The 27,189-nt window shown below is 36.8% G+C and overlaps 1 protein-coding gene across 1 annotated transcript in view; it reads left to right on the plus strand.

Moving 5' to 3' along the window:
* The window catches only part of GCSAML (germinal center associated signaling and motility like), a 47,656-nt gene extending 21,331 nt beyond the window's left edge, over positions 1-26,325 (plus strand). Inside the window, exons 2-5 of the mRNA XM_061151137.1 lie at positions 4,306-4,365; positions 7,858-7,910; positions 23,047-23,075; positions 23,992-26,325. Of these exons, the coding sequence (XP_061007120.1) occupies positions 4,306-4,365; positions 7,858-7,910; positions 23,047-23,075; positions 23,992-24,225 (376 nt within the window). The 3' untranslated portion in view covers positions 24,226-26,325. The remainder of the gene's footprint in view (positions 1-4,305; positions 4,366-7,857; positions 7,911-23,046; positions 23,076-23,991) is intronic.
* The last annotated feature ends 864 nt before the right edge of the window (positions 26,326-27,189 follow it).

Genomic DNA, 27,189 nt, shown 5'->3' on the forward strand with positions numbered 1-27,189 from the left:
GAGGTGGAAAGAAGAATCTATGGAAAATAAAAAATCTCAAATTGGATGGAGAAATATTGTATAAATTATTGAATTTTGGTGTTTATTTAGATTTCCTTTGTGAAGTTATGATGTATTAAAAAGTTAAAGTCATACATTTGGAACATTTTTAAAAAGAAAGAAAAAAGCACAGAAAATATGGAAAAATCAGCCCTTATCTCAGTACTTTGACCAGCATACATTTTAAGCTTAATATGTGGTTTTTAAATGATAGAATATTGACAATTTATTAATTCATTCAATAAATCTTTGTATATCATCAATGCCTGATGTTATCTGAATTCTGTTTGGTTAAAACAAAATCTTTTACTTTATGCATGACAATTCATAAATGCCTTTTTATGTACAGTAATTCTAATGACAACAAATTCCAATTAAGTATCTTCTAAATTAGGAACTTTATGACCCTGTTTTTTTAATTTTGAAATACAAACAGCCCTTAGAAGGGTAAATTAGTGAATCATTGAAAACCTCAAGGAGAATCTTCGTTGATCAGATTGGAAAAAAGAAATCATGAGAAACTGGATTCTAGGGAAACAGAAAAAGAAAAGCAAATAAGGGACACCAAAATTAAATTTTTCCTGATTCACAATCTATACTGTTAAGTAATTATAACTTCCAAATTTGAGAGTTTTTGAATACTATCCAGAAATCTCTACATCAGAATAAAAAGAAAAGGTTCCCTTCCTCTGTAAATCTGATTTACTTTGTATTTAACAAGTTCTACTCTTTGCTTAGTAATCCTGTGTGTCAATATCTAACAATGTTTCTTGAACTTTAAACACTAATATTGAAGAGATAACTTCTCTCAATAATGTCAGTAAGCAAGTATGAGGCTCATAGTCTGAGATATTTTACATGAACTCTTATATAGAAACAAGAGAATACACTATTTTTGAGGATTTGGTACTAGTGGGAAAAGACTAGTCCAAGAAATGCTATATTTGTACAATGTACATAGTGAAAAATTTGATTAACTGAATCATGAGCTTTGGTCTCTGATGAATTATTCTGTAACCATTATATAATCATTCAAGTCACTGGTTCCTCTGGTTGTAGCTTCATCATTCAGTGTTTGATTGATTCTCATAATAATGATTTTAATTAATGAGAATAAACCTAAGAGTAATATGTACAACATACACTTCTCTGAATGTAGGTGAGGATTACAATTGCTCTACATGTATGTGAATGGCAAAACAGAAGACTTTAGAGAATCTTGCTCTGGCTCAGAGGGCCAGGATCAGTAGTCCTAGTACTGCACATAGACATATATAGCATGCTTATGCTACCTGGACTCACTGGAGAGGCCGAACCTTTCCATTGTAAGGGGCTTTCAACCTTCTTGGCACCTCCTTTCTCTTCTGGAGAACTCAGGGAATTGGCAAGTCAGATCATGATCAATCCAAGCCCTAGAACTTTCCTGATTATAAAAAATTAAACTGAGAGAATCAGGGATCAGATTATAGAATTTTGTTCCATCATAAGTCTGGCTTCTGGTCAATTTCCAAATTGCATTCTGTATCTATGACTGTCAATTTCAAAGAAAACGAAGTTTAACAGAAAGGAAAAGCAGGCTTCTTTTTAATAGTGAGAGAAGTGTACTCACTCTCTAGTCCACCATCACTGTAATAAAAACCAAATATCATGAAAAAGAAAATTACAGACCTATATCACTGAGAAACATAGATGCAAATGCTCAACAAAATACTAGTAAACAGAATCCAACAACACATTAAAAAGATTATATACCATGATCAGGTGGGATTTATCCGAGGGATGGGAGGGTTTTTCAATATGTATACAAATCAATGAATGTAATACACCATGTTAACACATTAAAGAATAAAAACTATATGAACATCTCATAGGTGCAATAAAAGCTTGTGACAAAATTTGACACCCATTTGTGATTAAAAAAAAAAAGTACCCAGAAAATGAGCATAGAGGGAACCTATCTCAACATAATAAAGGCTATATATGACAAACCCACAGCAAATATCATTCTCACTGGTGAAAAACCTGAAAGCATTTCCTCTAAGATCAGGAACAAGATAAGGATGTCCACTCTCACCACTGTTATTCAACATAATTTTGGAAGAGCTAGCCATGGCAATATGAAAAGAAAAACAAAGAAAAGGAATCCACGTTGGAAAAGAAGAAGTAAAACTGTTACTGTTTGCAGATAACATGATACCCTACATTAAAAAAAAATCCTAAAGATGCCACCAGAAAACTACTAGAGCTAACTGATGAATTTGGTAGCTACAGGATACAAAACTAATGCACAGAAATCTCTTGAATTCCTATACATTAACAATGAAAGATCAGAAAGAAAAATTAAGGAAGCAATGTCATTTATCATTGCAACAAAAATGAGTGAAATACCTAGGAATAAACTCACCTAAGAAAGTGAAAGCTGTAGTAAGAAATGGCAAGCCACTCCAAGTATTCTTGACTGGAAAATTTCATGGACAGAGGAGCCTGGTGGGTTACAGTCCATGGGGTTGCAAAGAGTTGAATAGGACTACTTAACTGAGCACAAGGAGGCAAAAGACCTGTATTTACAAATCAATAAGACAACACTGATGATGAAAGAAATCAAAGATGACACTAACAAATGGAAAAATATACCACGTTCTTGGGCTGGAAGAATCAATATTGTGAAAAATGACTATGCTACATAAAGCAACCTACATATTCAATGTAATCTCTATCAAATTACCAACAACATTTTTTAGAGAATTAGGACAAAAAATGTTACAGTGTGTATGGAAAGGTGAAAGACCCCAAATGTCCAAAGTAATCTTGAGAAAGAAAAATGGAGCTAGAGGAATGAAGCTCCCTGACTTTAGCTGTTGTTCAGTCACACAGTCATGTCTCACTCTTTGCAACCCCATGAACTGCAGCACGCCAGGCTTCCCTGTCCTTCACTGTCTCCTGGGGTTTGCTTAAGCTACTATACTACAAAGCTACAGTAATTAAAACAGTAAAGTACTTGCACAAAACAGAAATACAGATCAATGGAACAGGATAGAAAGCCCAGAGGTAAACCCACACACCTATGGGCACCAAATCTATGGCAAAGGAAGCAAGAATATACAGTGGACAAAAGACAGTCTCTTCAATGAGAGACTGGAAAACTTGACAGCTACATGTAAAAGAATGAAATTAGAACCTTATACCACACAAAAAAATAAACTCAAAATAGATTAAAAACTGCAACATAAGACCAGGCACTACACAATTCTTAGAGGAAAACACAGGAAGAACACTCTTTGACATAAATCACAGGGGGATCATTTTTGACCACCTCCTAAAGTAATGAAAATAAAAACAAAAATAAACAAGTGAGACCTAATTAAACTTAAAAGCTTTTGCATAGCAAAGAAAACAAAAAATGAGGTGAAAAGACAACCCTGAGAACAGGAGAAAAGAAAATGTTTGCAAAAGAAGCAACTGACAAGGGATTAATCTCCAAAATATACAAACAGCTCGATAACAACAACAACAACAAAAAAAACCTCAATGTGTGGAAGACCTAAATAGACATTTCTCCAAGAAAGACATACAGATGACCAAGAAGCATATGAAAAATTGCTCAATATCACTAATTATTAGAGAAATGTAGATTAAAACTACAATGAGCTATCACCTCACACCAATCAGAAGGGCCATCTCAAAAAATCTACACACAACAAATGCTGGAGAGAGTATGGAGAAAAGGCAACCTTCTTGCACTATTGGTGGGAAGGTAAATGGATATAGCCACGATAGAGAACAGTACAGAGTTTCCTTAAAAAACTAAAAATAGAACTACTATATAACCCAGCAATCCCACTCCTGGGCATATACTCTGAAAAACCATAGTTCAAAAGGCACATGCCCCTCAGTGTTCATTATAGTACTATTTACTATAGCCAGAATATGGAAGCAACCTAAATCCAGGTGAGTGGATAATGAAGATGTCATACATATATACAAGCAAACATTTTTCAGTCATAAAAAGGAACAAAGTTGGGTCATTTATACAGATGTGAATGGACATAGAGTCTATCAAACAGAGTGAATTAGTCAGAGAAAAACATATACCATGCATTAACATGTATGAGTGGAATCTACATATATGGCTGATTCAGTTCACTGTGCAGCAAAAATTAACACAAATTGTACCCCATTTTTTGAAAAATGTTAAGGAAAGCTAAAATGGAGACAAAAAGATTTGGAGAGAGGTAACAATCTCTTTTTTTCTTGTGTGTTTTCTAGTTGCTTGAAAGACAATCAAAAGGAGCTTGGGAAGGTAAGCCCAGACGTGAAAAGAAAACGGTAAGAACACAGCATTTCAGAGCATTTTCCCCAGAGATTTACTTCCAGAATCTCTGTACCATGAGAGCTAATGTCCTATCTTAGATCTCTTAGAGCCACAATGATAAAATTATTTGGCGATTGCCTCTAAGACTTGGCAGAATGTTAAATGGAGACTCTAAACATGAAAACTGGGTCATTAGTACACATATTTTGTTTCTTAATAGTTATATAATGCAAATGCATGAATGAATAGCTGATATAAAGGATATTTGTTTCTGGTTGGTTATTTGGAATGACCACACTTCTAACCTATTCCACATACTTAGAATAATTTGGGGAAATATAAATCTAATCATGTCTTTCCCTTAAAACCCATCTATGTTTTTCTATTACACACAGAATAAAATCCAAACTTTTCACCATGGACTAAAATTCAACATAGATTGACTCCTGTGTATGTCTCCAATATCATTCCTCACCCTGCATTCTCACCTGTTTTCTCCCAGGAAATCATATCCTCTAAGCCACTAATCATCTTCGCCTTGGGGCCCTGGCTCATGCTGTTTTGCTAGTGCATATGAGTTTCATTTTCCTTGTTTGTGACAGAAAATATCTCCTCTGGAGATGCTGGCTCTTATGATTTCTATGAGCTCCTTGACTAGACTATGTAAGAATGCTGTTTCCATACCATGTCGATTTTCTACACTGCCCCTCTCTTTATATTTTGCTGTTGTTCAGTTGCTCAGTTGTGTCTGACTCCTTGTGACCCCATGGATTGTAGCATGTCAGGCTTCCCTGTCCTTCACTATCCCTGGAGTTTGCTCAAACTCACATCCATTGAGTCGATGATGCCATCCAACCTCTGTCACCCCCATTTCCTCCTGCCCTCCATCTTTCCCAGCATCAGGGTCTTTTCCAATGAGTTGGCTCTTTGTATCAGATGACCAAAGTATTGGAGCTTCAGCTTCAGTGTCAGTCCTTCCAATGAAAATGCAAGATTTACTTCCTTTGGGATTGACTGGTTTGATTTACTTGCAGTCCAAGGGACTCTCAAGAGTCTTCTCCAGCACCACAATTTGAAAGCATCAATTCATATATTTCTATGTCTTTCTCTTAACTTGTAACTTTATATTGTTAGTTTGGCTTTTTACATTCCATCTTCCTCTATAGACTAAGTGTTTATAAAGGCTTTGACCACTGCTTGAACTTGTTAGTGTCTATCAGTTGCCCAACCCTGACAGGACACTCATGGGGGAAAAAAAAAAGAAGGCAGTGCAAAAGCAATCTATATCTGGACACTCATATCTTGCCACTGCTTAGATTAACAGAAAAACCATGACTTGTTTGTCAGTCATGAGATTTTCATATCTTTGCACTCAACCCCTTTCCTAATCATTTCATCTCAAGGTCTGTGTTTCTGTCTCTGAGATGACCCTTTCTAGTCTTACAAAGTGTGAAGGTATGGGGGATGGAGAGGAAGACCTTGATGTTTGTTGGTGACAGGAAATAATTTTTGAGGAATCAGTCATTTCCTAAGTTGCAGCTATGCTTTCTCTGCACAAAGGAAAACGTAGAAATAGTGGAGTGGCTATGCCTTCACTGTGACTCTTCGCAACTCCCCTTTACATTTTGTAGCTGGAGAAGAGGTAGAAATTATCTTTTGATGTTTCTGAACTAATGTTCTGATTGCATTCTATATCTGTAATGTTTTCCCATGGATGTTCCAGGATTCATTATTCTTGAAGTTCAGAAGCTATTACACATCAGTGTTCCCTATGATTTGTGTTTTTTTTCCACCCATAAAATCAATTTTCAGATTCAAGTCTTTATTTCAGGAGTTCGTTTTAAAAAATATCTTTGGATATTTTTGTTTTAATTGTTTGGTTCTCATGACCTGAAATAACAACTATGTGTATATTAAGATTTCTTTTTTTTTTTTTTTCATAATTATCATTCTTTTTCTAACCACTCTACCTCTTTATTTTCTACCATTTACCTTTTAGTCTCAAGAATGTTTTTTTATGCTACTGCTTGTTTTTTTTTACTCTTCCATGCTTTTAATACTATTTTACTTTCTCTAAAAGCTTTGCCATTTCTCTCAATTTCCCCCCCCTGATTTATGCTAGCCCACTTTCCTGCTCCATGTATATTATGTTAATAATTTTGTTCTTTACTTGTCTTTATTACATTGTTTCTATTATCTATCTATCTATCTGTGCAGTCCATGCTTGCAACTTTGTGCTTAAGACCTTGCTGTGCAAGCATGTCATTTGTGAGATAAAGTGGCGTGTGTGTTTGTCCATTGGTTTAATGAGAGTGCTTCCCTGGAGGCTCAGACGGTAAAGGTTCTGCCTAGAATGCAGGAGACACGGGTTTGATCCCTGGGTTGGGAATATCCCCTGGAGAAGAGAATAGCTGCCCACTCTAGTATTCTTGCCCAGAGAATCCCATGGACAGAGAAGCCTGGTTGCCCATAGTCCATGGGGTCACAAAAAGTCAAACATGATTGAGCATCTAACGCTTTTACTTTTTGGGAGAGAAGAGAAAATCTAAGACTCAGGCTTTGATTTTAGTATGTTTTCTCTGATTGCCTCCTCACGGAATATTTTCTTCCCTCTGCTCTGAGCACATCTCTGTTTTATATTCATTACCCTCTTTGAGTTGCGAATATCATTATAGGTTGTATCCTTTGTCACTTCCATTTTTTCCCTTAAGAGTCTGGGAAAAGGAAACAAAAGTTGTGTTGGCAACTTCACGCCCTCTTTGTCTCTTCTTTGTTATGTGCTGTGGAATTGCGTGGCTGTAGAGATAATCTCTTATTTCTTTCATCACTAGCCCATACTTTTTATGTCTGTCACTGCAAGTTTGTAATTATAATTTCTAGAACTTATGATTTATCTTTAAAGATGTCCTCACTCATCCAGAACAGCAGAGAAATAAATTGAATTTCAATATTATCCTTTGGGTCATTCTCAGTTTCACTATATTGCACATATGCTTTTCATATATATGATAATATACAATATATGTGGCCTAAATAATTTAGTAATTCCTAAGTATAATAAATTCATAAAATACTTTGTTGGCATTTGTGGAATTTGTTCTCTACTTTTCATTCTTTTCTTAGATTTGTGTGGTTTTCCTTTTTTTCACCTTTATTGAAGTATAATTAAAAAATAAAAATTTAAGACAAAGTTTTAAGATAATTAAAGAGTACTTGATGATTTATGTATACATTTTGAATGGATTGCCCCACTGATGTAATTAAAACATCCATCATCTCACATATTTACCTTTTTAAAATGTGAGAGCCTATTTCAATTATACAATACAGCATTAACTATATTTCATGGTTTTTCTGAAAAGGGAGTAGCAAGCATTTAATTTTATTTAACCTTTGAACTATAAATTTAGAATGAGCTTAGGTTAAGGGCAATGAAATAGTTCTTTTAAGTGCAACTTTGGCTTCAGGGAACTGGAGTCTCATGTTATTATCTTTTTCCTTTGTAGGCAGGAAGTGACTACATATGAGATAGAAAATCAAGGTCAAGATAAGAAGAAAAGTAAGTCATTGCTTCATATTTTTCATACTGGGGATGTTGTAAACATACAAATTAGCTGATGTTCTGATACTATGTTCCAACTGGAGGAAATTCTGCTTGGAGTCCTTATAGGGATGTGCTAGTCCTTTACTTATTTTTGTCTCATGAAACTGATCTCATTAATCTTTGTATTACAGTAGTATTTGAACATGATTTATTTCTAGCAGCATTTCATAGATTTCTAGGGGAAGGAATTAACCAAACTCTGCCAATTTTAATTTATATATTGAAATTTTAAAATAGGGTCACATTATCTGGTGTTTTTTTTTTTTTTTTTTAAAGCATTTACTCCATTTGATATAGTATCTAGGTGTTGTTGCTTAGTTGCTTGGTTGTGTTGACTCTTTGTGACCCCAAGGACTGTAGCCCACCGGGCTCCTCTGTCTATGGGATTTCCCAGGCAAGAATATTGCAATGGGTTGCCATTTCCTTCTCCGGGGGATCTGTCCAATCCAGGGATTGAAACTGTGTCTCCTGCATTGGCAGGCAATTCTTTACCACTGTAATAATCATGCAATTACTCAAAATGAACAATTATGAAGAAAACTCACATTTTCTTATCACTATTGCTTCAACTGTCCTCTCATCTTACAGTCAAACTTCTTGAAAGAATTGTACGGCCTCATTATCTGGGACTTTGCATTTCCCAGTCTAAGCTCAGAGTAGTTTACTTCTGGTACTACTGTTCCACTAAGCATATTCAATGGACTATGAAATGATACATTTTACCAGACTGCATCACAGTCATAATTAGAATAATAAGCTTAAAGAGCATTATAGTGCATTGCATATGTAATTGTTATATGAGAATTATTTCTATTTTATATATGTATATGGTTGCACTGAACCAGGATATAAAATATACTTTTAAGGATGGATCACATTAAAAAAAGTTGAATGTCTCTGTTCAGATGTAACTACAGACTCTAAAAGACAATATTCAATCTTAATCTCCATCACTGTATCTCTAGCACTTGAAAATGTTGCTCAGCATCTCCCTCCTGAAATTCTTCCTTCCTTCATTTATCTGACACCACACTCTACTCTGGATCCTCAATTGTTGACCATTGCTCTACTGTCTGATGCTATCCTGTTTCAGTACATCTGGAATGCTGGTGCTTGAACCAGATTTGGAAACTTTCTACTCTTTTGAGGAGCTTCTGTATGATGGATTTTATTTTTTTCTAATCTTTGGTAGAAATTTCTAGGGAAAAGTATCTGGAGAAAATGTTTATTGTAAGAACTTTTTTCACTTCTAGATGCAAACGCTTTTGTAGTTATAGATTATTCACATTTTCTGTTTCATCTTGTCAGTTTTGCAAGTTAAGTTTCTCATCAAACTTATCCTTTTTAATTAAAATTCCGAGTCCTAAACTTAAAATTGTAAGTATTTAATGTTTGCGGGATCTATAGTGATGCCCTCTTGCTATTCCTTTGAGCCCAATTCCAACTGATATATGGCTTACTCGAATCCTAAGAGGTTCACCAAATACTGTGTCACTTTTATTTACAGGAAGAGTAGGTGCAAATTGATTGAGGTGGCCGCTGCTGCTGCTGCTAAGTCGCTTCAGTCGTGTCCGACTCTGTGCGACCCCATGGAAGGCAGCCCACCAGGCTCCCCCATCCCTGGGATTCTCCAGGCAAGAACACTGGAGTGGGTTGCCATTTCCTTCTCCAATGCACGAAAGTGGAAAGTGAAAGTGAAGTCGCTCAGTCGTGTCCGACTCTTAGCGAGCTGCAGCCTACCAGGCTCCTCCGTCCATGGGATTTTCCAGGCAAAAGAGTACTGGAGTGGGGTGCCATTGCCTTCTCCGGATTGAGGTGGGGCTATCCTGAAATAATTCAGGCTACTGACCACCCACCCTCCAAAACTTCGCCAAGGTGAAGGTTCCTTCATTTTCCTTTGGCAAACTATATATCTAAAGTATTCCAGGGTACCTGTCCCTTTATGTTCACCAGGATCTATCAGCCTTATGTCCTCTATATAGTAGATTATTTTTATGTCCTGCAGATATATGAAATGATCAATGTTCCTGCAAAGCAGATATTGACAGAAAGACAGAAATAGATAAAGCCCTGAAATACACCAATGAAGCAGCACCAATGAAGCATGAAAGCAAATGTATCTAACTATCTGCCAATGCACTGCTTTAGTGAATTAACAGACCTCATCTGCAACAGTAAATGCAAATGAAGTTATCTAATTAAATTTGTGAAAATGTCCAAGACCCAGCCGCATTTACTGAGGCCAAAAAGGGAAATTAAGTGAAAAAGTTACCAAAATTACCACCTCTGCATCTTTTTGATATTAAAGTCAGTAATTTTCTGGTTTTATTTTATTGCTTTTAGTCAGTTTACATTCCATTTAGATGAGAGCCAGTTGAGGAGAATCTATATGATGCTGCTGCAAATTGGTCAACATATCTGCTTTCACCCTTGTTTTAGTCATGGTGATATTCATTGGATATATTTATGGACCCCTTCAACACACTATGACATAGACACAGGAAAAAATTCCCTTCTTCTATTAGTGGGCTAAGGTAAAATAAGATTCTTTTAGGGAAATTTCCTTGGTCCTTTAATCAGCTCTTGAACCACAAATTTAAAGTATCATATTCTCTGTTTATGTGCTCCAAAAACAATCAGATAATCAGTAGTCTTCATATTTCTCATTCTTTCCCAAAAGGTCTGTTAGAGCAGTCATTTAGGCTAGTCTTTTCCACTCAAGTGACCACAGGTAAATTTTAATAAGTCTTTTGCCATTTGTACTGTGGACTACTTGTGTCTCATTTTTTAATACGGGATCTGCTCTGCCTCTAAACCTAATCAGCTGATGTACCTAAGTCCAGATTCTCATACCTTTGGAAGATGGTTACTTCAACCATTCCTGGTTCCAACAATTACAGATCAGTCATAATTATTGGGTTGAACTGCAGGAAAGATGTGGCAGTCTATTAATGGTGTGTGAATCATAATAGAGCCAGAAGACTTACCAAAATACAAACAGCAAGAAAAATTTGCAATTTAGAAAGCAATGTGATGCTTACCATGTGTTATTTCATGGACATAGGCAAAGGAAGGTTTTCTTTGCCATTTTCTGAGATGTTGGGGCAAAGATGGGAAGGTTATAGAAGTACATTCATTTAAATATTCTTACTTTCCTAAATCTTTAGATATTTTCCTTTTTTGGCTTTATAACAAGGAATATATGGGTAGTAGGTAGAATAAGGGGTTTCACAGGTGGCTCAGCAGTAAAGAATTTTCCTGCCAATACAGGAGATGTGGGTTCAATCCCCGAGTTGGGAAGATTCCCTGGAGGAGGAAATGGCAACCTTTTCCAATATTCTTGCTTGGAAAATCCCATGGACGGAGGAGCCGGGTGGATGGACTATAGCTCATGGGGTCACAAAGAGTTGGACAGGACTGAGCTATTGAGTATGCAAACAGGTATTAACAGAATAAAGGCCCCCAAAGATATCCAAATTTGACTATGTTTTTAAATGTCAAAAGGGAGTTTACATATGTGATTCAAGGTTTCTAGGTGGGGAGATGAACAAATGCTCTTAAAATGTAGAAGAGAGAAGTAGAGTGTCAGAGTGTCAGCACAGTGTCAGAGAGATGCTGCATAAGAAAAACTCAAACAGCTATTGCTTGTTTGTAGCAGTGGAAAGGATAATGATCCAAGGAATGAGTGCAGCTTCCAGAAGCCGGAAAAGGCAAAGAAATTGAGTCTCCTTTAGAATCTCCAGAAAGGAATGCAGCCATGTCAACATCTTGATTTTGGCCCAGTGAGACTCAGAATTCTAATATCTAAAACTGTAAGATATTAGTAATAAACTTGCATTGTTTTAAGCCATCAGGTTTGTGATAACTTCTTACAGCAGTTTTTGTTCAGTCACTCAGTCGTGTCTGACTCTGCAACTCCATGGATGGCAGCACGCCAGGCTTTCCTGTCCTTAACTCCCAGAGACTGCTCAAACTCATGTCCATTAAGTCGATGATGCCATCCAACCATCTCATCCTCTGTTGCCCCCTTCTCATCCTGTGCTCAATCTTTCCCAGCATCAGGGTCTTTCCAGTGGGTCAGCTCTTTGCATCTGTTTTGCAGAAAGTTTTCACTTTCATCTCAGGTTCACAAGATTTGTTAACAAAATAAGCCACTGGTTATATAGAAATAAATAACACAGATATTTATTAGAGAATTATCTAGCTTACTTTCAATATACTAACATTAAAAGAAAGGACAAATAGAAAGAGCAGAAGATACATCACCAAATTGGGCTTTGACCAACATTCAGACTCAATCAGCTCTGGGAAGTCCCGTGTCACAGCACATCTGGAGTCCCAATTGGGAAAGGGTCCCAGGCAGCATATCTAATCCATGGGTGAGACTTCAAAGACTGCAGTTTGGGTCTCCCATTTATAATCCCAGGACAGATGCAAACTGATATCATCATCAATCTGTGACCAAATTGCAAGCCTAGTTTCATGTTAATTCTGTTTGATTTGTCTTGTAAAACTTGGAATGTTGTTAAGCCTGGGGTTTGGTTGGCAAGGCCCCCTTCAGGGGCTCAACAATCTCAAGATTCTTCCCCCATTTTTTCTAAAGTACTGAAAGTCCTGCACTCACAGCAGGCAGTCACTCCCAGTCACTCCCACTCAGGGCAGTGTCCAGGCAGGTTAGAAGCAAAGTCAGAGGCCTGCTCTGCTTTGTCTCTGAAGCCTAAATAGGATTGTGTGTGTGTGTGTGCGTGTGTGTACTTAGTCTCTCAGTCATGTCCGACTGTTGCAACGCCATAGACTGTAACCTGCCAGGTTACTTTGTCCATGGGATTCTCCAGGCAAGAAAACTGGAGTGGGTTGCCATTTCCTTCCCCAGGGGATCTTCCTGACCCAGGAATGGAATCCAGTTCTCCTGCACTGGAGGCAGACTACTGACTGAGCTACAAGGGAAGTTTAATTTCCCTAACAGCATCAGGTGGCCAAAGTATCGAAGCTTCAGTATAAGTCCTTCCAGTGAGTATTCAGGGTCTATTTTCTTTGGGATTGACTGGTTTGATCTCCTTGCTGTCCAAGCGACTCTCAAAGAGTCTTCATAAGCACCACAGTTCAAAAGCATCAATTCTTTGGCACTCAGCCTTCAGTTATGGTCCAGCTCTCACAACCATAGCACTACTGGAAAAACCATATCTTTGACTTTACAGACTTCTGTCAGCAAAGTGATGTCTCTGTTTTTTAGTACACTATGTTTGTTATAGCTTTTCTTCCAGGGAGCAAGCGTCTTTTAATTTCATGGCAGCAGTAATAGGAGACAATTACAACCTGAAGCAGTAATGCCTTTTTATACAGGCCATTACTGAGATCTATTCCTAGGCAGCCACTCTAGTTAATAATTAGATGTGCCTCTCAACTCTGTGAATTGCAGTATTGAGTCCAGACTTTCTGATAAGTGCATCAGTATCTAGACATTCATTCCGTTCCATACCATATGTGTGCTTTCTTTCATAATCTAGGACTCACAGAATCAATTCAATAACAACACAGTGTTGCGGAATTCACACTTTTGTTTGTTTGATTTGGGCAGGTTGTGAATACATATTAAGAGCGTAAATAGAAAGGAAAATATTCTCTTTTTAAAAAATTTATTTATTTTAATTGGAGGCTAATTACTTCACAATATGGTAGTGGTTTTTGCCATACATTGACATGAATCAGCCATGGGTGTACGTGTGTTCCCCATCATGAACCCCCCTCCCTACTCCCTCCCTATCATCCCTCAGGATCATCCTAGTGCACCAGCCCTGAGCACCCTATCTCATGCATCAAACCTGGACTGGAGATCTGTTTCACACATGATAATATACATGTTTCAATGATATTCTCTCAAATCATCCCACCCTAGCCTTCTCCCACAGAGTCCAAATGACTGTACTATATATCTATATCTCTTTTGCTGTCTTGCATGTAGGGTCATCGTTACCATCTTTCTAAATTCCATATATATGCTTTAATATACTTTATTGGTGTTTTTCTTTCTGACTTACTTCACTCGGTATAATAGGCTCCAGTTTCATCCACCTCATTAGAACTGATTCAAATGCATTCTTTTTAATGGCTGAGTAATATTCCATTGTGTATATGTACCACAGCTTTCTTATCCATTAGTCTGCTATGGACATCTAGGTTGCTTCCATGTCCTGGCTATTACAAACAGTGCTGCAATGAACATTGGGGTACATGTGTCTATTTCACTTCTGGTTTCCTCCGTGTGTATGCCCAGCAGTGGGATTACTGGATCATATGGCAGTTCTATTTCCAGTTTTTTAAGAAATCTCTACACTGTTCTCCATAGTGGCAGTGTACTAGTTTGCATTCCCACCAACAGTGTAAGAGTGTTTCCTTAATTTCTCCACATCCTCTCCAGCATTTATTGTTGGTAGACTTTTGGATAGCAGCCATTCTGACTGGCATGAGATAGTACCTCACTGTGGTTTTGATTTGCATTTCTCTGCTAATGAGTGATGTTGAGCATCTTATCATGTGTTTGTTAGCCATCTGTATGTCTTCTTTGGAGAAATGTCTTTTTAGTTCTTTGGCCCATTTTTTGATTGGGTCATTTATTTTTCTGGAATTGAGCTTCAGGAGTTGCTTGTATACTTTTGAGATTAATTCATTGTCAGTTGCTTCATTTGCTATTTTCTCCCATTCTGAAGGCTGTCTTTTCACCTTGTTTATAGTTTCCTTCATTGTGCAAAAGCTTTTAAGTTTAATTAGATCCCATTTGTTTATTTTTGCTTTTATTTCCATTACTCTGGGAGGTGGGTCATAGAGGATCCTGCTGTGATTTATGTCGGAGAGTGTTTTGCCTATATTTTCCTCTAGGAGGTTTATACTTTCTGGTCTTATGTTTAGATCTTTAATGCATTTTGAGTTTATTTTTGTGTATGGTGTTAGAAAGTGTTCTAGTTTCATTCTTTTACAAGTGGTTGACTAGTTTTCCCAGCACCACTTGTTAAAGAGATTGTCTTTCTCCATTGTATATTCTTGCCTCCTTTGTCAAAGATCAGGTGTCCATAGGTGCGTGGATTTATTTCTGGGCTTTCTATTTTGTTCCATTGATCTATATTTCTGTCTTTGTGCCAGTACCATACTGTCTTGATGACTGTGGCTTTGTAGTGTAGCCTGAAGTCAGGCAGGTTGATTCCTCCAGTTCCATTCTTCTTTCTCAAGACCGCTTTGGCTATTCGAGGTTTTTTGTATTTCCATACAAATTGTGAAATTATTTGTTCTAGTTCTGTGAAAAGTTACCGTTGGTAGCTTGATAGGGATTGCATTGAGTCTGCAGATTACTTTTGGTAGTATACTCATTTTCACTATACTGATTTTTCCAATCCATGAACATGGTATATTTCTCCACCTATTTGTGTCCTCTTTGATCTCTTTCATCAGTGTTTTATAGTTTTCTATATATAGGTCTTCTGTTTCTTTAGGTAGATTTATTCCTAAGTATTTTATTCTTTTTGTTGCAATGGTGAATGGTATTGTTTCCTTAATTTCTTTTTCTTTTTTTCTCATTGTTAGTGTATAGGAATGTAAGGGATTTCTGTGTGTTAATTTTATATCCTGCAACTTTACTATACTAGTTGATTAGCTCTAGTAATTTTCTGGTGGAGTCTTTAGGGTTTTCTATGTAGAGGATCATGTCATCTGCAAACAGTGAGAGTTTTACTTCTTATTTTCCAATCAGGATTTCTTTTATTTGTTTTTCTTCTCTGATTGCTGTGGCTAAAACTTCCAAAACTGTGTTGAATAATAGTGGTGAGAGTGGGCACCCTTGTCTTTTTCCTGACTTTAGGGGAAATGCTTTCAATTTTTCACCATTGATGATAATGTTTGCTGTGGGTTTATCATATATAGCTTTTATTAAGTTGAGGTATGTTCCTTCTAAGCCTGCTTTCAGGACGATTTTTAATCATAAATGGGTATTGAATTTTGTCAAAGGCTTTCTCTACATTTATTGAGATAATCATATGGGTTTTATCTTTTGATTTGTTAATGTGGTGTATTACATTGATTGATTTGTGGATATTAAAGAATCCTTGCATCCCTGGGATAAATCCCACTTGGTCATGATGTATGATCTTTTTAATATGTTGTTGGATTCTGTTTGCTAGGATTTTGTTAAGGAGTTTTGCATCTATGTTCATCAGTGATATTGGCCTTTGCTTTTCTTTTCTTTTTTTTGTGTGGCATCTTTTTCTGGTTTTGGTATTAGGGTGATTGCAGCCTCATAGAATGAGTTTGGAAGCTTACCTTCCTCTGCAATTTTCTGGAACAGTTTGAGTAGGATAGGTGTTAGTTCTTCTCTAAATTTTTGGTAGAATTCAGCTGTGAAGCCATCTGGTCCTGGGCTTTTGTTTGCTGGAAGATTTCTGACTCAGTTTTAAAATCCGTGCTTGTGATGGGTATGCTAAGATTTTCTATTTCTTCCTGGTTAAGTTTTGGAAAGTTATACTTTTCTAGAAATTTGTCCATTTCTTCTGAGTTGTCCAATTTATTGGCATATAGTTGCTGATAGTAGTCTGTTATCATCCTTTGTAATTCTGTGTTGTCTGTTGTGATCTCTCCATTTTCATTTCTAATTTTGTTGATTTGATCCTTCTCCCTTTGTTTCTTAATGAGTCTGGTTAATGGTTTGTCTATTTTATTCATCTTCAAGAACCAGCTTTTAGCTTTGTTCATTTTTCCTATGGTCTCTTTTGTTTCTTTTGCATTTATTTCTGCCTTAATTTTTCAGATTCCTTCCTTCTACTAACCCTGGGGTTCTTCATTTCTTCTTTTTCTAGTTGCTGTAGGTGTGAGTGAGTGAGTGAAGTCGCTGAGTTGTTTCCGACTCTTTGCGACCCCGTGGACTGTAGCCTACCAGGCTCCTCTGTCCATGGGATTCTCTAGGCAAGAATACTGGAGTGGGTTGCCATTTCCTTGCTGTAGGTATAGAGTTAGGTTATTTATTTGACTTTTTTCTTGTTTCTTGAGGTAAGCCTGTATTGCTATGAACCTTCCCCTTAGCACTGCTTTTACAGTGTCCCATAAGTTTTGGGTTGTTGTGTTTTAATTTTCATTTGTTTCTATGCATATTTCGGTTTCTTTTTTGATTTTTTTGCTGATTTGTTGGTTATTCAGAAGCATGTTCTTCCTCCATATGATGGAATTTTTAATAGTTCTTTTTCTTGTAGCTGACATCTTACTGCATTGTGGTCAGAAAAGATGCTTGGAATGATTTCAATTTTTTTGAATTTACCAAGGCTAGATTTATGGCCCAGGATGTGATCTATCCTGGAGAAGGTTCTGTGTGCGCTTGAGAAAAAGGTGAAATTCATTGTTTTGGGGTGAAATGTCCTATAGATATCAATTAGGTCTAACTGGTCCATTGTGTCATTTAAAGTTTGTATTACCTTGCTAATTTTCTGTTTAGTTGATCTATCCATAGGTGTGAGTGTGATATTAAAGTCTCCCACTATTATTGTGTTATTGTTAATTTCCCCTTTCATACTTGTTAACACTTGCCTTACATATTGGGGTGCCCCCATGTTGGGTGCATTTATAATTGTTATATCTTCTTCTTGGATTGATCCTTTGATCATTATGTAGTGTCCTTCTTTGTCTCTTTTCACAGCCTTTATTTCAAAGTCTGTTTTATCTGATATGAGTATTGCTACTCCTGCTTTCTTTTGGTCTCCATTTGCATGAAATATCTTTTTCCAGCCCCCCACTTTCAGTCTGTATGTCCTTTGTTTTGAGGTGGGTCTCTTGTAGACAGCATATATAGGGGTCTTGTTTTTGTATCCCTTCAGCCAGTCTTTGTCTTTTGGTTGGGGCATTCAAACCATTTACATTTAAGGTAATTGTTGATAAGCGTGATCCTGTTGCCATTTACTTTGTTGTTTTGGGTTCGAATTTATACACTTTTTCTGTGTTTTCTGTCTAGAGAAGACCCTTTGGTATTTGTTGAAGAGCTGATTTGGTGGTGCTGAATTCTCTCAGCTTTTGTTTGTCTGTAAAGCTTTTGAATTCTCCTTCATATCTGAATGAGATCCTTGCTGCGTATAGTAACCCGGGTTGTAGGTTTTTTTCTTTCATCACTTTAAGTATGTCTGACCATTTCCTTCTGGCCTGAAGAGTTTCTATTGATAGATCAGCTGTTATCCTCATGGGAATCCCCTTGTGTGTTATTTGTTGTTTTTCCCTTGTTGCTTTTAATATTTGTTCTTTGTATTTAATCTTTGTTAATTTGATTAATATGTGTCTTGGGGTGTTTCACTTTGGGTTTATCCTGTTTGGGACTCTCTGGGTTTCTTGGACTGGGGTGACTATTTCCTTCCCCATTTTAGGGAAGTTTTCAACTATTATCTCCTCAAGTATTTTCTCACAGCCTTTCTTTTTGTCTTCTTCTTTTGGGACTCCTATGATTCGAATGTTGGGGCATTTGACATTGTCCCAGAGGTCTCTGAGGTTGTCCTCATTTCTTTCAATTCTTTTTTCTTTTTTCCTCTCTGCTTCGTTTATTTCCTCCATTCTATCGTCTTCCTCACTTATCCTACCTTCAGCCTCTGTTATTCTACTGTTGGTTCACTGCAGAGTGTTTTTGATCTCACTTATTGCATTATTCATTATTGATTGACTCTTTTAATTTCTTCAAGGTCCTTGTTAAACATTTCTTGCATCTTCTCAATCCTTGTCTCCAGGCTATTTATCTGTAACTCCATTTTGTTTTTAAGATTTTGGATAATTTTTATTATCATTATTCTGAATTCTTTTTCAGGTAGACTCCCTATTGCCTCCTCTTTTGCTTGGTTTGATGGGCATTTATCATGTTCCTTTACCTGCTGAGTATTTCTCTGCCTTTTCATCTTGTTTAGATTGCTGTGTTTAGGGTGGCCTTTCTGTATTTTGGCAGTTTGTGGTTCCTCTTTATTGTGGAGGTTCCTCCCATGGGTTGGGTTGGACGGGTGGCTTGTCAAGGTTTCCTGGATAGGGAAGATTGTGTCAATGTTCTGGTGGGTGGATCTGGATTTATTCTCTCTGGAGTGCAGTGAAGTGTCCAGTAGTGAGTTTTGATATGTCTATGGGTTTGGTTTGACTTTGGGCAGCCTGTATATTAAAGCTCAGGGCTATGTTCCTGTGTTGCTGGAGAATTTGCGTGGTATGTCTTGCTCTGGAACTTGTTGGCTCTCGGGTGGAGCTTGGTTTCAGTGTAGGTATGGAAGCTTTTGGATGAGCTTTTATCTATTAATGTTCCCTGGATTCAGGAGTTCTCTGTTGTTCTCCAGTTTTGGACTTAAGCCTCCTGCCTCTGGTTTTCAGTCTTATTCTTACAGTAGCCTCCAGACTTCTCCATCCATACAGCACCAATGATAAAACACCTAGGTTAATGGAGAAAAGATTCTCCACAATGAGGGACACCCAGAAAGGTTAGGTGAGTTACACAGAGAAGAGAAGAGGGAGGTGGGAGATAGAGGTGACCAGTTGGAGAATAGGGGGAATCAGCAGGGGAGAGAACAATCTAGCCAGTAATGAAATCCCTATGTGCTCTCCACAGCCTGGAACACCCAGAGAGAGGTTCATGGAGTTACATAAAGAAGAGAAGAGGGAGGAAGGAGATAGAGGTGACCCTGAGGAGAAGGGGGGGGGGGTCAAAAGGAGAGAGACAGTTCAGCCAGTAATCAGTTCCCTAAGTGTTCTCCACAGCCCAGAATACCCAAAGAGATTCACAGAGTTGGGTAGAGAAGTGAAGGTGGAGGGAGGAGACAGAGGTGACCTAGGGGAGAAAAAGGAGAGTCAAAAGGGAGAGAGGGCAATCAAGCCAGTAATCACTGTCCTAAGTAAAAATGGGTACTGAAGATTGGATTCTTAAAGGTACAAAATTGATAACAAATACCAAAAAGCAAAGATTAAAAATTGAGTCCAGATTAGACTCTCAAAAGTACAATATTAAAAAAGCAAAACAAAATCACAAAAATTATAAAAAATAATATGAAGTTTGCTTTAAAAATAGGGTCTTTTTTTTTTTTTGCAAGGTAATAGTAGGTTATAAAAATGAAAATTAAAGGAGTAAGAGGACTTAAAAATAAAAGAAAATGAAAAAATTAAAAATGATAATAGTAAATTATATGTAGGAATTTCTTTTGGAGCTGTTGTGGGCAGTGTGGGGTCAGTTCAGTTTCAGATAGTTCCTTGTTCCAGCTTATACTTCTCAAGATCTACAGGCCCCTTCCAATGTAATCGGTGCTAACTACAAGGTTTTAATCTGTTGCACTTGTCACTTCCAAAGTGGTTCCCTCTGTTTATTTTGGCTCTTCAGTGTCTAATTTCCACCCTGAAACAAGGGGGTGAAGGTGGTTACTTATTTAGGCTCCCTTGTTCAGTCATGCTGTGGGGAGAGAGGAACACTGCAAACAAGTATCACTGGTGTGTGTGGGGAGTGCTCACAGTGTTTTGGCCACACTGGGTTTGCCCCCACTCACGGAGTGTGTGCTTTCATAGTCTACACTGCTCAGGCTCCAGGTTGCTCTGCAGGGGAACTGTCTAAAGTGGGCCCTGGGTTGCATGCACTTCCCAGGTCTAAGCTGCTCAGGTTCAGGTTCTCGGGTACTCCACAAAGGCACAGACTCGGCTGGGCCTGTGATTTGTGCCCTTCCCAGGTCCAAGCAGCTCAGATGACAAGGTGCTTGGTGAGCACACACTCCCCAGGTGCAGGGCATCTTATCACCTCCCCCATCCCAGCCACACAGTTTCCTGGGTGTGCAGTGGGAGCACCGTCTCAGGTGTGCCCTGTGTCTCTTCTGGGGAGCTGATCTCTGGTTGAGACCTTTCTGATGGATGTCAACTGTCCAGGATCCCTGGAAGACTTGCTTAGCAACTAGGAGCCTGCTCACAGTTTGGTAGAGGATGCCATCTCTGGGGCCGAGATTGCCCCTTTCCAGCTCTGGCTGTTGTCCGCCTGCCTTTCTGCCTCCAGAGGGGGATGGGCCGGTCTGCTGCTGGCTAGCTCTCCTCTGGTATTCACTCAGTCCTTTGTTCTGTGAGCAGGCCGGCAGTGTCTAAGGTTAGGGCTTTTTGCGGGAATGTTCTCTCTCTCTCTCTCTTTTTTCTCTCTCTAGCTATCCCTCAGTTTGAGTTGCTATCTCACATTAGCTCCCTCAGATTGCCCTCAGGGCATTCAGGCCTGGTCTTTACCCTAAGCAATGCAGCGCATGCCTCCCTGTTCAGCCCCCACTTGCTGGTAGTGGATGTGAGCATCTGGGCTACTTCTCCGCTGGGAGTTGCCGTTAGGCGTGTAATCTGTGGGTTTTATTTATTTATTTTTCCACCTGGTTATGTTGTCCTCTGAGATTGCAAGACTCCCCACAGACCTGCTGGTGAGAGGGTTTCCTGGTGTTTGGAGCTTCTCCTCTTTTACGACTCCCTCCCAGGACTGATCTCCATCCCTAACTCTTTTGTCTCTCTTTTTATTTTTTATATTTTGTCCTATCTCCTTTTGAAGACAATGGGCTGCCTTTCTGGGTGCCTGGTGTCCTCTGCAAGTGTTCATAAGTTGTTTCGTGGAATTTTCTCAGTGTTCAAATGTTCTTTTGATGAATTTGTGGGGGAGAAAGTGGTATCCCTGTCCTCTCTCTTTCTTTTATAATCTACTTTATGTCAAGGGTATGCTTGGATCTGATTTTTGTCTTCAGTATGAATAAGATAATGTATTCTTGGTAGGAGATATTGGCTGACCTTCCTTTGCAAGATAAATTTCAGGGTTTTCAATCAAGGAAAGATAAGTCCCACTCTCCAAGACCAGAGAGAACACCTCATGTGACACAATGATCTTTCTTGGAGTTTGGAATTCAGGTTAATTGCCGTCATCAGAAATTTTCTCAGATATTTCCATTCCGGTTCTAAGCCTCATATATATATATATTTTCAATGTTCTAACTTCAAATAAGAAGTCTACTCTGGATATGAATTTAGCTGACCTTTAGCACAATGAAGGCATGTTTCACATTTTTAACCTTAGAATAACTATGCTTGTTTTTAAATATGTTAAGATTTTCAGCCCCAAAAGCTGTAACCACTTCACCCACTGGTGTACGATTTTTTTCATGCCTTTCATACTTGTGCTTGGTTCTCCAAATTATCACTAATGCTACAATTGAATTGTGCTCAAGCTACATAATTCCCTCAGTTTCTGATTATAAAACAATACTAATTTTAAAACATATTTGGTTAATTGATTCATTACAAACTATGATATTTATAAAGATATATTTTTATATGGATAAATATAACATTTCATACTTGAAATCAGTGCATTGAATGTGACTTTTCTGTGAAGAACAAAGAGATGTTAAAAGTTACTAGCATACTGTTGTTATACAGAATCTGTATATTTAACATATTCTATGATTTTGCTCACAATCACTTTCAAGCCTATTAGGTTGTAGATGTTAAGAATCATTCAATGTTCCTTTTACAAACTGGGATTTTACTATATTTAGTAGTCTAAATATAGTAACCTGTAGTTCTAACATATTTATTAAAAATATTAGCAGTGAATCTTAGATTAACAGATGTATAATTCAGTATTTATAGCTGTAATCAAATTGAATCTGTATTTAATTTGATATAGTCACTTTTGTTATGTCAGTACCTATCTCTATAATGACTGTTCATCTTAAGAATTGTATGATTTTCCTATGATAACTTTATAAAATTTATATCTTAATTTTGTAGCCATAATTATTTTTTATTTATACTTGCCATTTTGCATTGTCATAGCATATTTATCAACAAAATTTTATTATCCAGCTTCAAAATTTACTTTTAGTCACCAACTTCGTTATATATCATTTACACAGAAAGATAGTACTGTTGTTGCCCCCAAAGATGTGTCCTTCCTTAAGAACCTCAATAATAACATGGAATTATGACATGTTTAGACAGTGGACCTCTTTGAAGTTTCATCATTTTTTCCTACCCTTTCACTATCTTCTTACCCTCAATTTGTGATGTCCCAAAACTCTTAGATTGCTTTCTTTTTATTTTTACCCTCCAGGTAAAGGTGTTCCATCCACTTCTAATCAGGTAATACAATCATTGTTACATTTGTCTGATAAATGCAAAATACAGACAACTTCATACAAACCTACTTGTAGATCTTCCTTAACATGCAATTTCTGAATGGATTTATCAAAGATTTTGATAGTTTAAATATTAGTCCTGGTAATTCTAATGCAAAAATAGAAAGAAATAAAAAAATAAAAATATTTTACCAAATTTAGGTGATAGGTAAGTTTGTATTGTTTTCTCAAGTCTACCAAAGTCTAATATTTTTATTTTCAAAGCTACTGTAACAAAAGTAAATCAAATTTGCAACTACAATCTGACCACCATAAAACATATATTATTTTTTAGCTTTCCACCTTCCCTTTTAATCTTTATGTCCAGGACTTAGCTTTTATATTTATAAACTTGGTGGATATCAATCAACAGATGAAAAAACACTTATTCTTTTTAATATTATATCACAAACATTTTATTGATTTAATTAGCAGTATTTTAATTTTTCTTTCATGGTCCATACAATTGAAAATGTATTTAGATTCTCATTACATTAATTAAATTTTATCCTATGAAGAATTGTTATGCAATTTGATTAATTACTTATAGATCTGTGATTCTGATTGTTGCATATAGTATACCTCAGTATGTGTGACATAAAGTATACAACTACTTTTCTCTAGATGTTCAGGGAGATAACAGTGTCTTGTTATTCTTTTTTATTATTTGTAGTGAAATGAAATGAATTAGTGGTAGTTTGAAGCATAGGATATGTTGCTAAAATGAAGTCTTTAAGACATCAGGGCTTGGAGAGAGGGCCTTGAATACCTGAGGTGCAAGATCATCATTAGACAAGAAAAAAGGAGGGATGGTGGAGTATAGAGTTCAAATCTGATGATTGATTCTAGATCCTTGATTTCTTTTTTCTTTGTACTTGCAGGAAAATAAGAATGTCAGTGGTTGTGAAGAAGTATGTTACTCTGTCATTAATCACAGGCCCTATCGGAGACCCTCCCTGAACTCCAACGATGATGGTTATGAGAATGTCGCAAAGAGAGTGAGACCATTAAGGGAAGGGCCAGAAACAGAATATGCCCTTCTCAGGAAACCTTGCACTATTAGGTCTTCTTCCTGTACAGCTGAGAATGATTATGAAATTGTGCTTCCTCAATAGAATACTCCTGCCTCATCATCTTCCAGTAACAAAGATGACCAAATGGTGACCTCCAGGGGAGTCTTTCTCTTTCAGCAGTACAGCAACTTTTACTTCTGGCCAGATTTTGTAAATGATACTCTTTCACTGTACCACATTAAGAAACTGAAATATCTCATCAACGTGGTTTGGGTAAAGCCACATAAGTTGATATAATGATACAGAGTATTCAACCTCTTTTTCTTTGTAAGGTTTGAGGATGTGGAAATTGTGTGTGGGGGGGTCCTCCCTAGAACAATAAACATCTACACATATGTTACTTAGAATATCCAACTCCAATTCTACTTTCCAAATTTCAGAGGCCAGCATTCACAGTCCTAATTACCTATTTAATTTTTGAGGTGTAATCTACTTAATAAATTCTTAACATAATAAGACCAGTGACCAGAACCTTTGCTAACTGAGTATTTACTTCAATTTTGCCTTTTCTGCATACTGGAGATTTTGCATGTAAATTTGTGGTAGCAATTTAAGAATTAACAGGGTTTGATATTGGCCTTTCTAAGAGGAAAAGCTGAGAGTGCAATTTAAAAAAAGGAATGAGGTTTAGTAGCCCAGTGTCTTTCTTTCTGATAGTCAATCAGATAAATTTGTTCAAAGTTTACTAAAAACTGAAAGCATACTTGTACTTACAGTTTTGTTCACAATATACTAGTTAATTTAAATACTAGTTATTTTTAACGAAGAAGGAAGAATAGTGTCTGGTTTTAAAATTCAGGCAAATTAGTAAACAACCCATTTATTTTTACTTTCATTCTCAAGGAGAGTCTAAACAACTTGCCAACTTCCCACTGAGGACATAAAGGACATAATTGAAAAAACACCAATAATTAATTTTTATATAGCTACAATATACTGACCTTTTAGGTTACTGGCAAGGATAAATCAATAGATAGATGTCAGCTAACTTTCTGTTTTGTTTTTCATATTTTTTCATTAAAATGACATGTGCTGTAGGAAGGAATCTGGTTTCTAGTTATTAGTTTAATACTAGACTTAATCTAAAATAATGTCTGTTATTCTTCTATGCACATTAATTTCTAACAAAAGGTAAACTGAGACACTTCTCTACACTGGAGCTCCTTTACTGCCTCCTCTATAGAACTACCTGGAAGAGAGTAGGTAGACAGAGAAAATGGACAAATTAACAGAATGCAATAGCTCATGTCAAAATATAACTTACCTTATTTATTAGGAATGATCTCATATAATAGAAGATACAGATAATTACCATTTATGGAGCATTTGCTGGGTTCTAGTTGTGTAACTTATTGGTTTTATACAAATTTTGACTCCCTATTCTTGGTAAATTCTTGTGTTCCTTTGAAGTGATTTCAATGTGTGGAAGGAGAACTTAATAGAAATCTTCTAGTTCTGGAAAAGTCACCCTTTCTGAAATATGTAGAAATATTGTAGAAATCAGTCAACCTTCAGAAATGACAGAACTGTTTTTTATTGTAGAAATTAGTCAACTTTGGGAAATGACAAAATTGTTTTACCTTGTAGAAATCAGTCAGCTTTAGGAAATGACAAAATTATTTTTTCTCTGTATGCTTTTGTAGTTATTTTTCACATGTAATAAATACTATATTCAAGATAATGACTTATTTTAATATACTTAATAATATGGAATTATAGGAGAAGGGGCAGTCAATAGGACAATGAATATTACTGTTTAGTAAAAGAAATATAGAAATCTAAAAGCATAGATGTGATCTGGTTGTAAATCATACCCTATTTCTTGTGGAGATTCAGTATTTGTTTTTAATGTATAATCTGTCTTTCATTCAGCATAATGAATGTTTCACCTTGTATTAGTAGTTGACATTTTTATTAGTATATTACTGAATGAATAACTCATAATTTTTAATCTAATTATTTGCTGATGGGTATGTACGGCATTTACAGTTTTGACATTATAAATAAAGCTGCTATACATTTACTTGAGTACTCAGATGTATTGGTTTGCTAGGGTTGCCAATATATCACAGTCTAGGTAGCTTCAATAACAAAATTTTATTTTTTCACAATTCTGGAGGCTGCAAAGTTCAAGATCAAATTGTAAGCCAGAGGTTTTCTGTTTTCCCAAGACCTGTTTTATGCTTCTTTCCTAGTTTCTGATGACTTATTGGCAATCTTTGGGATCTGAAGACTTACCAGTAAGACCTTTATGTCTCAAGAATAGGAAATAAATTTTACTAAAATTCAGTGATTTTCTATGCATGTTAGTGAAATATCTAGGCGTCTAGTGGTATGGGGATGTTGAGATATTATTTCTGAGGTAAATAATAAACTGTTGCATCTGACTACTACTGTAAACAAAAAAGAGATCCAATGCCTGTGGAATTTTGAAGACACAATATTTGTGGATTTTGCTAATAACATACCCTTTATTTGGATTTGCAGCTCTTGTCTGTTTATGGAGTGACCTGAAAAGTTGCTAGTTTTTAGTGGGGCCCAAGACAAGTGACAGTTCTGCATCAGGTCCAGGCTGCTCTCCAAGTGCTCTGCCACTTGGACCTTATCATTCAGCAGATCCAGTGGTGCTTGAAGAGTCAGTGGCACCTAAGGAAATTGTCTGGAGCTTTGGAAAGTTCCTATAGGTAAATCACAGGGAAGGCCCTTAAAATTTTGGATCCATCCTCCAAAGATCATTACTATCCTTTTGAGAAATAGCTCTGAGACTAAAGGTTTAATCATGGGTCACCAAGTTGCCTTGCAACTTGAGTTGTCCATCATCAACTGTGTCATTTGACCAAGCCATAGAATTGGGCACACATGATAACATTCCATCATATATACCACTTCCACTGGAATTGGTATATATGACTTTGGGCCAAGCAAGCCCTGAAGGCACAAATAGGTTACATGAAGAAGTGGCCCAAATGCCCATGGTTCCTATTCCTGCTATAGCACTTTCTTTCT

Source organism: Dama dama, chromosome 9 (assembly GCF_033118175.1).
Source record: "Dama dama isolate Ldn47 chromosome 9, ASM3311817v1, whole genome shotgun sequence".
Lineage (NCBI taxonomy): Eukaryota > Metazoa > Chordata > Mammalia > Artiodactyla > Cervidae > Dama > Dama dama.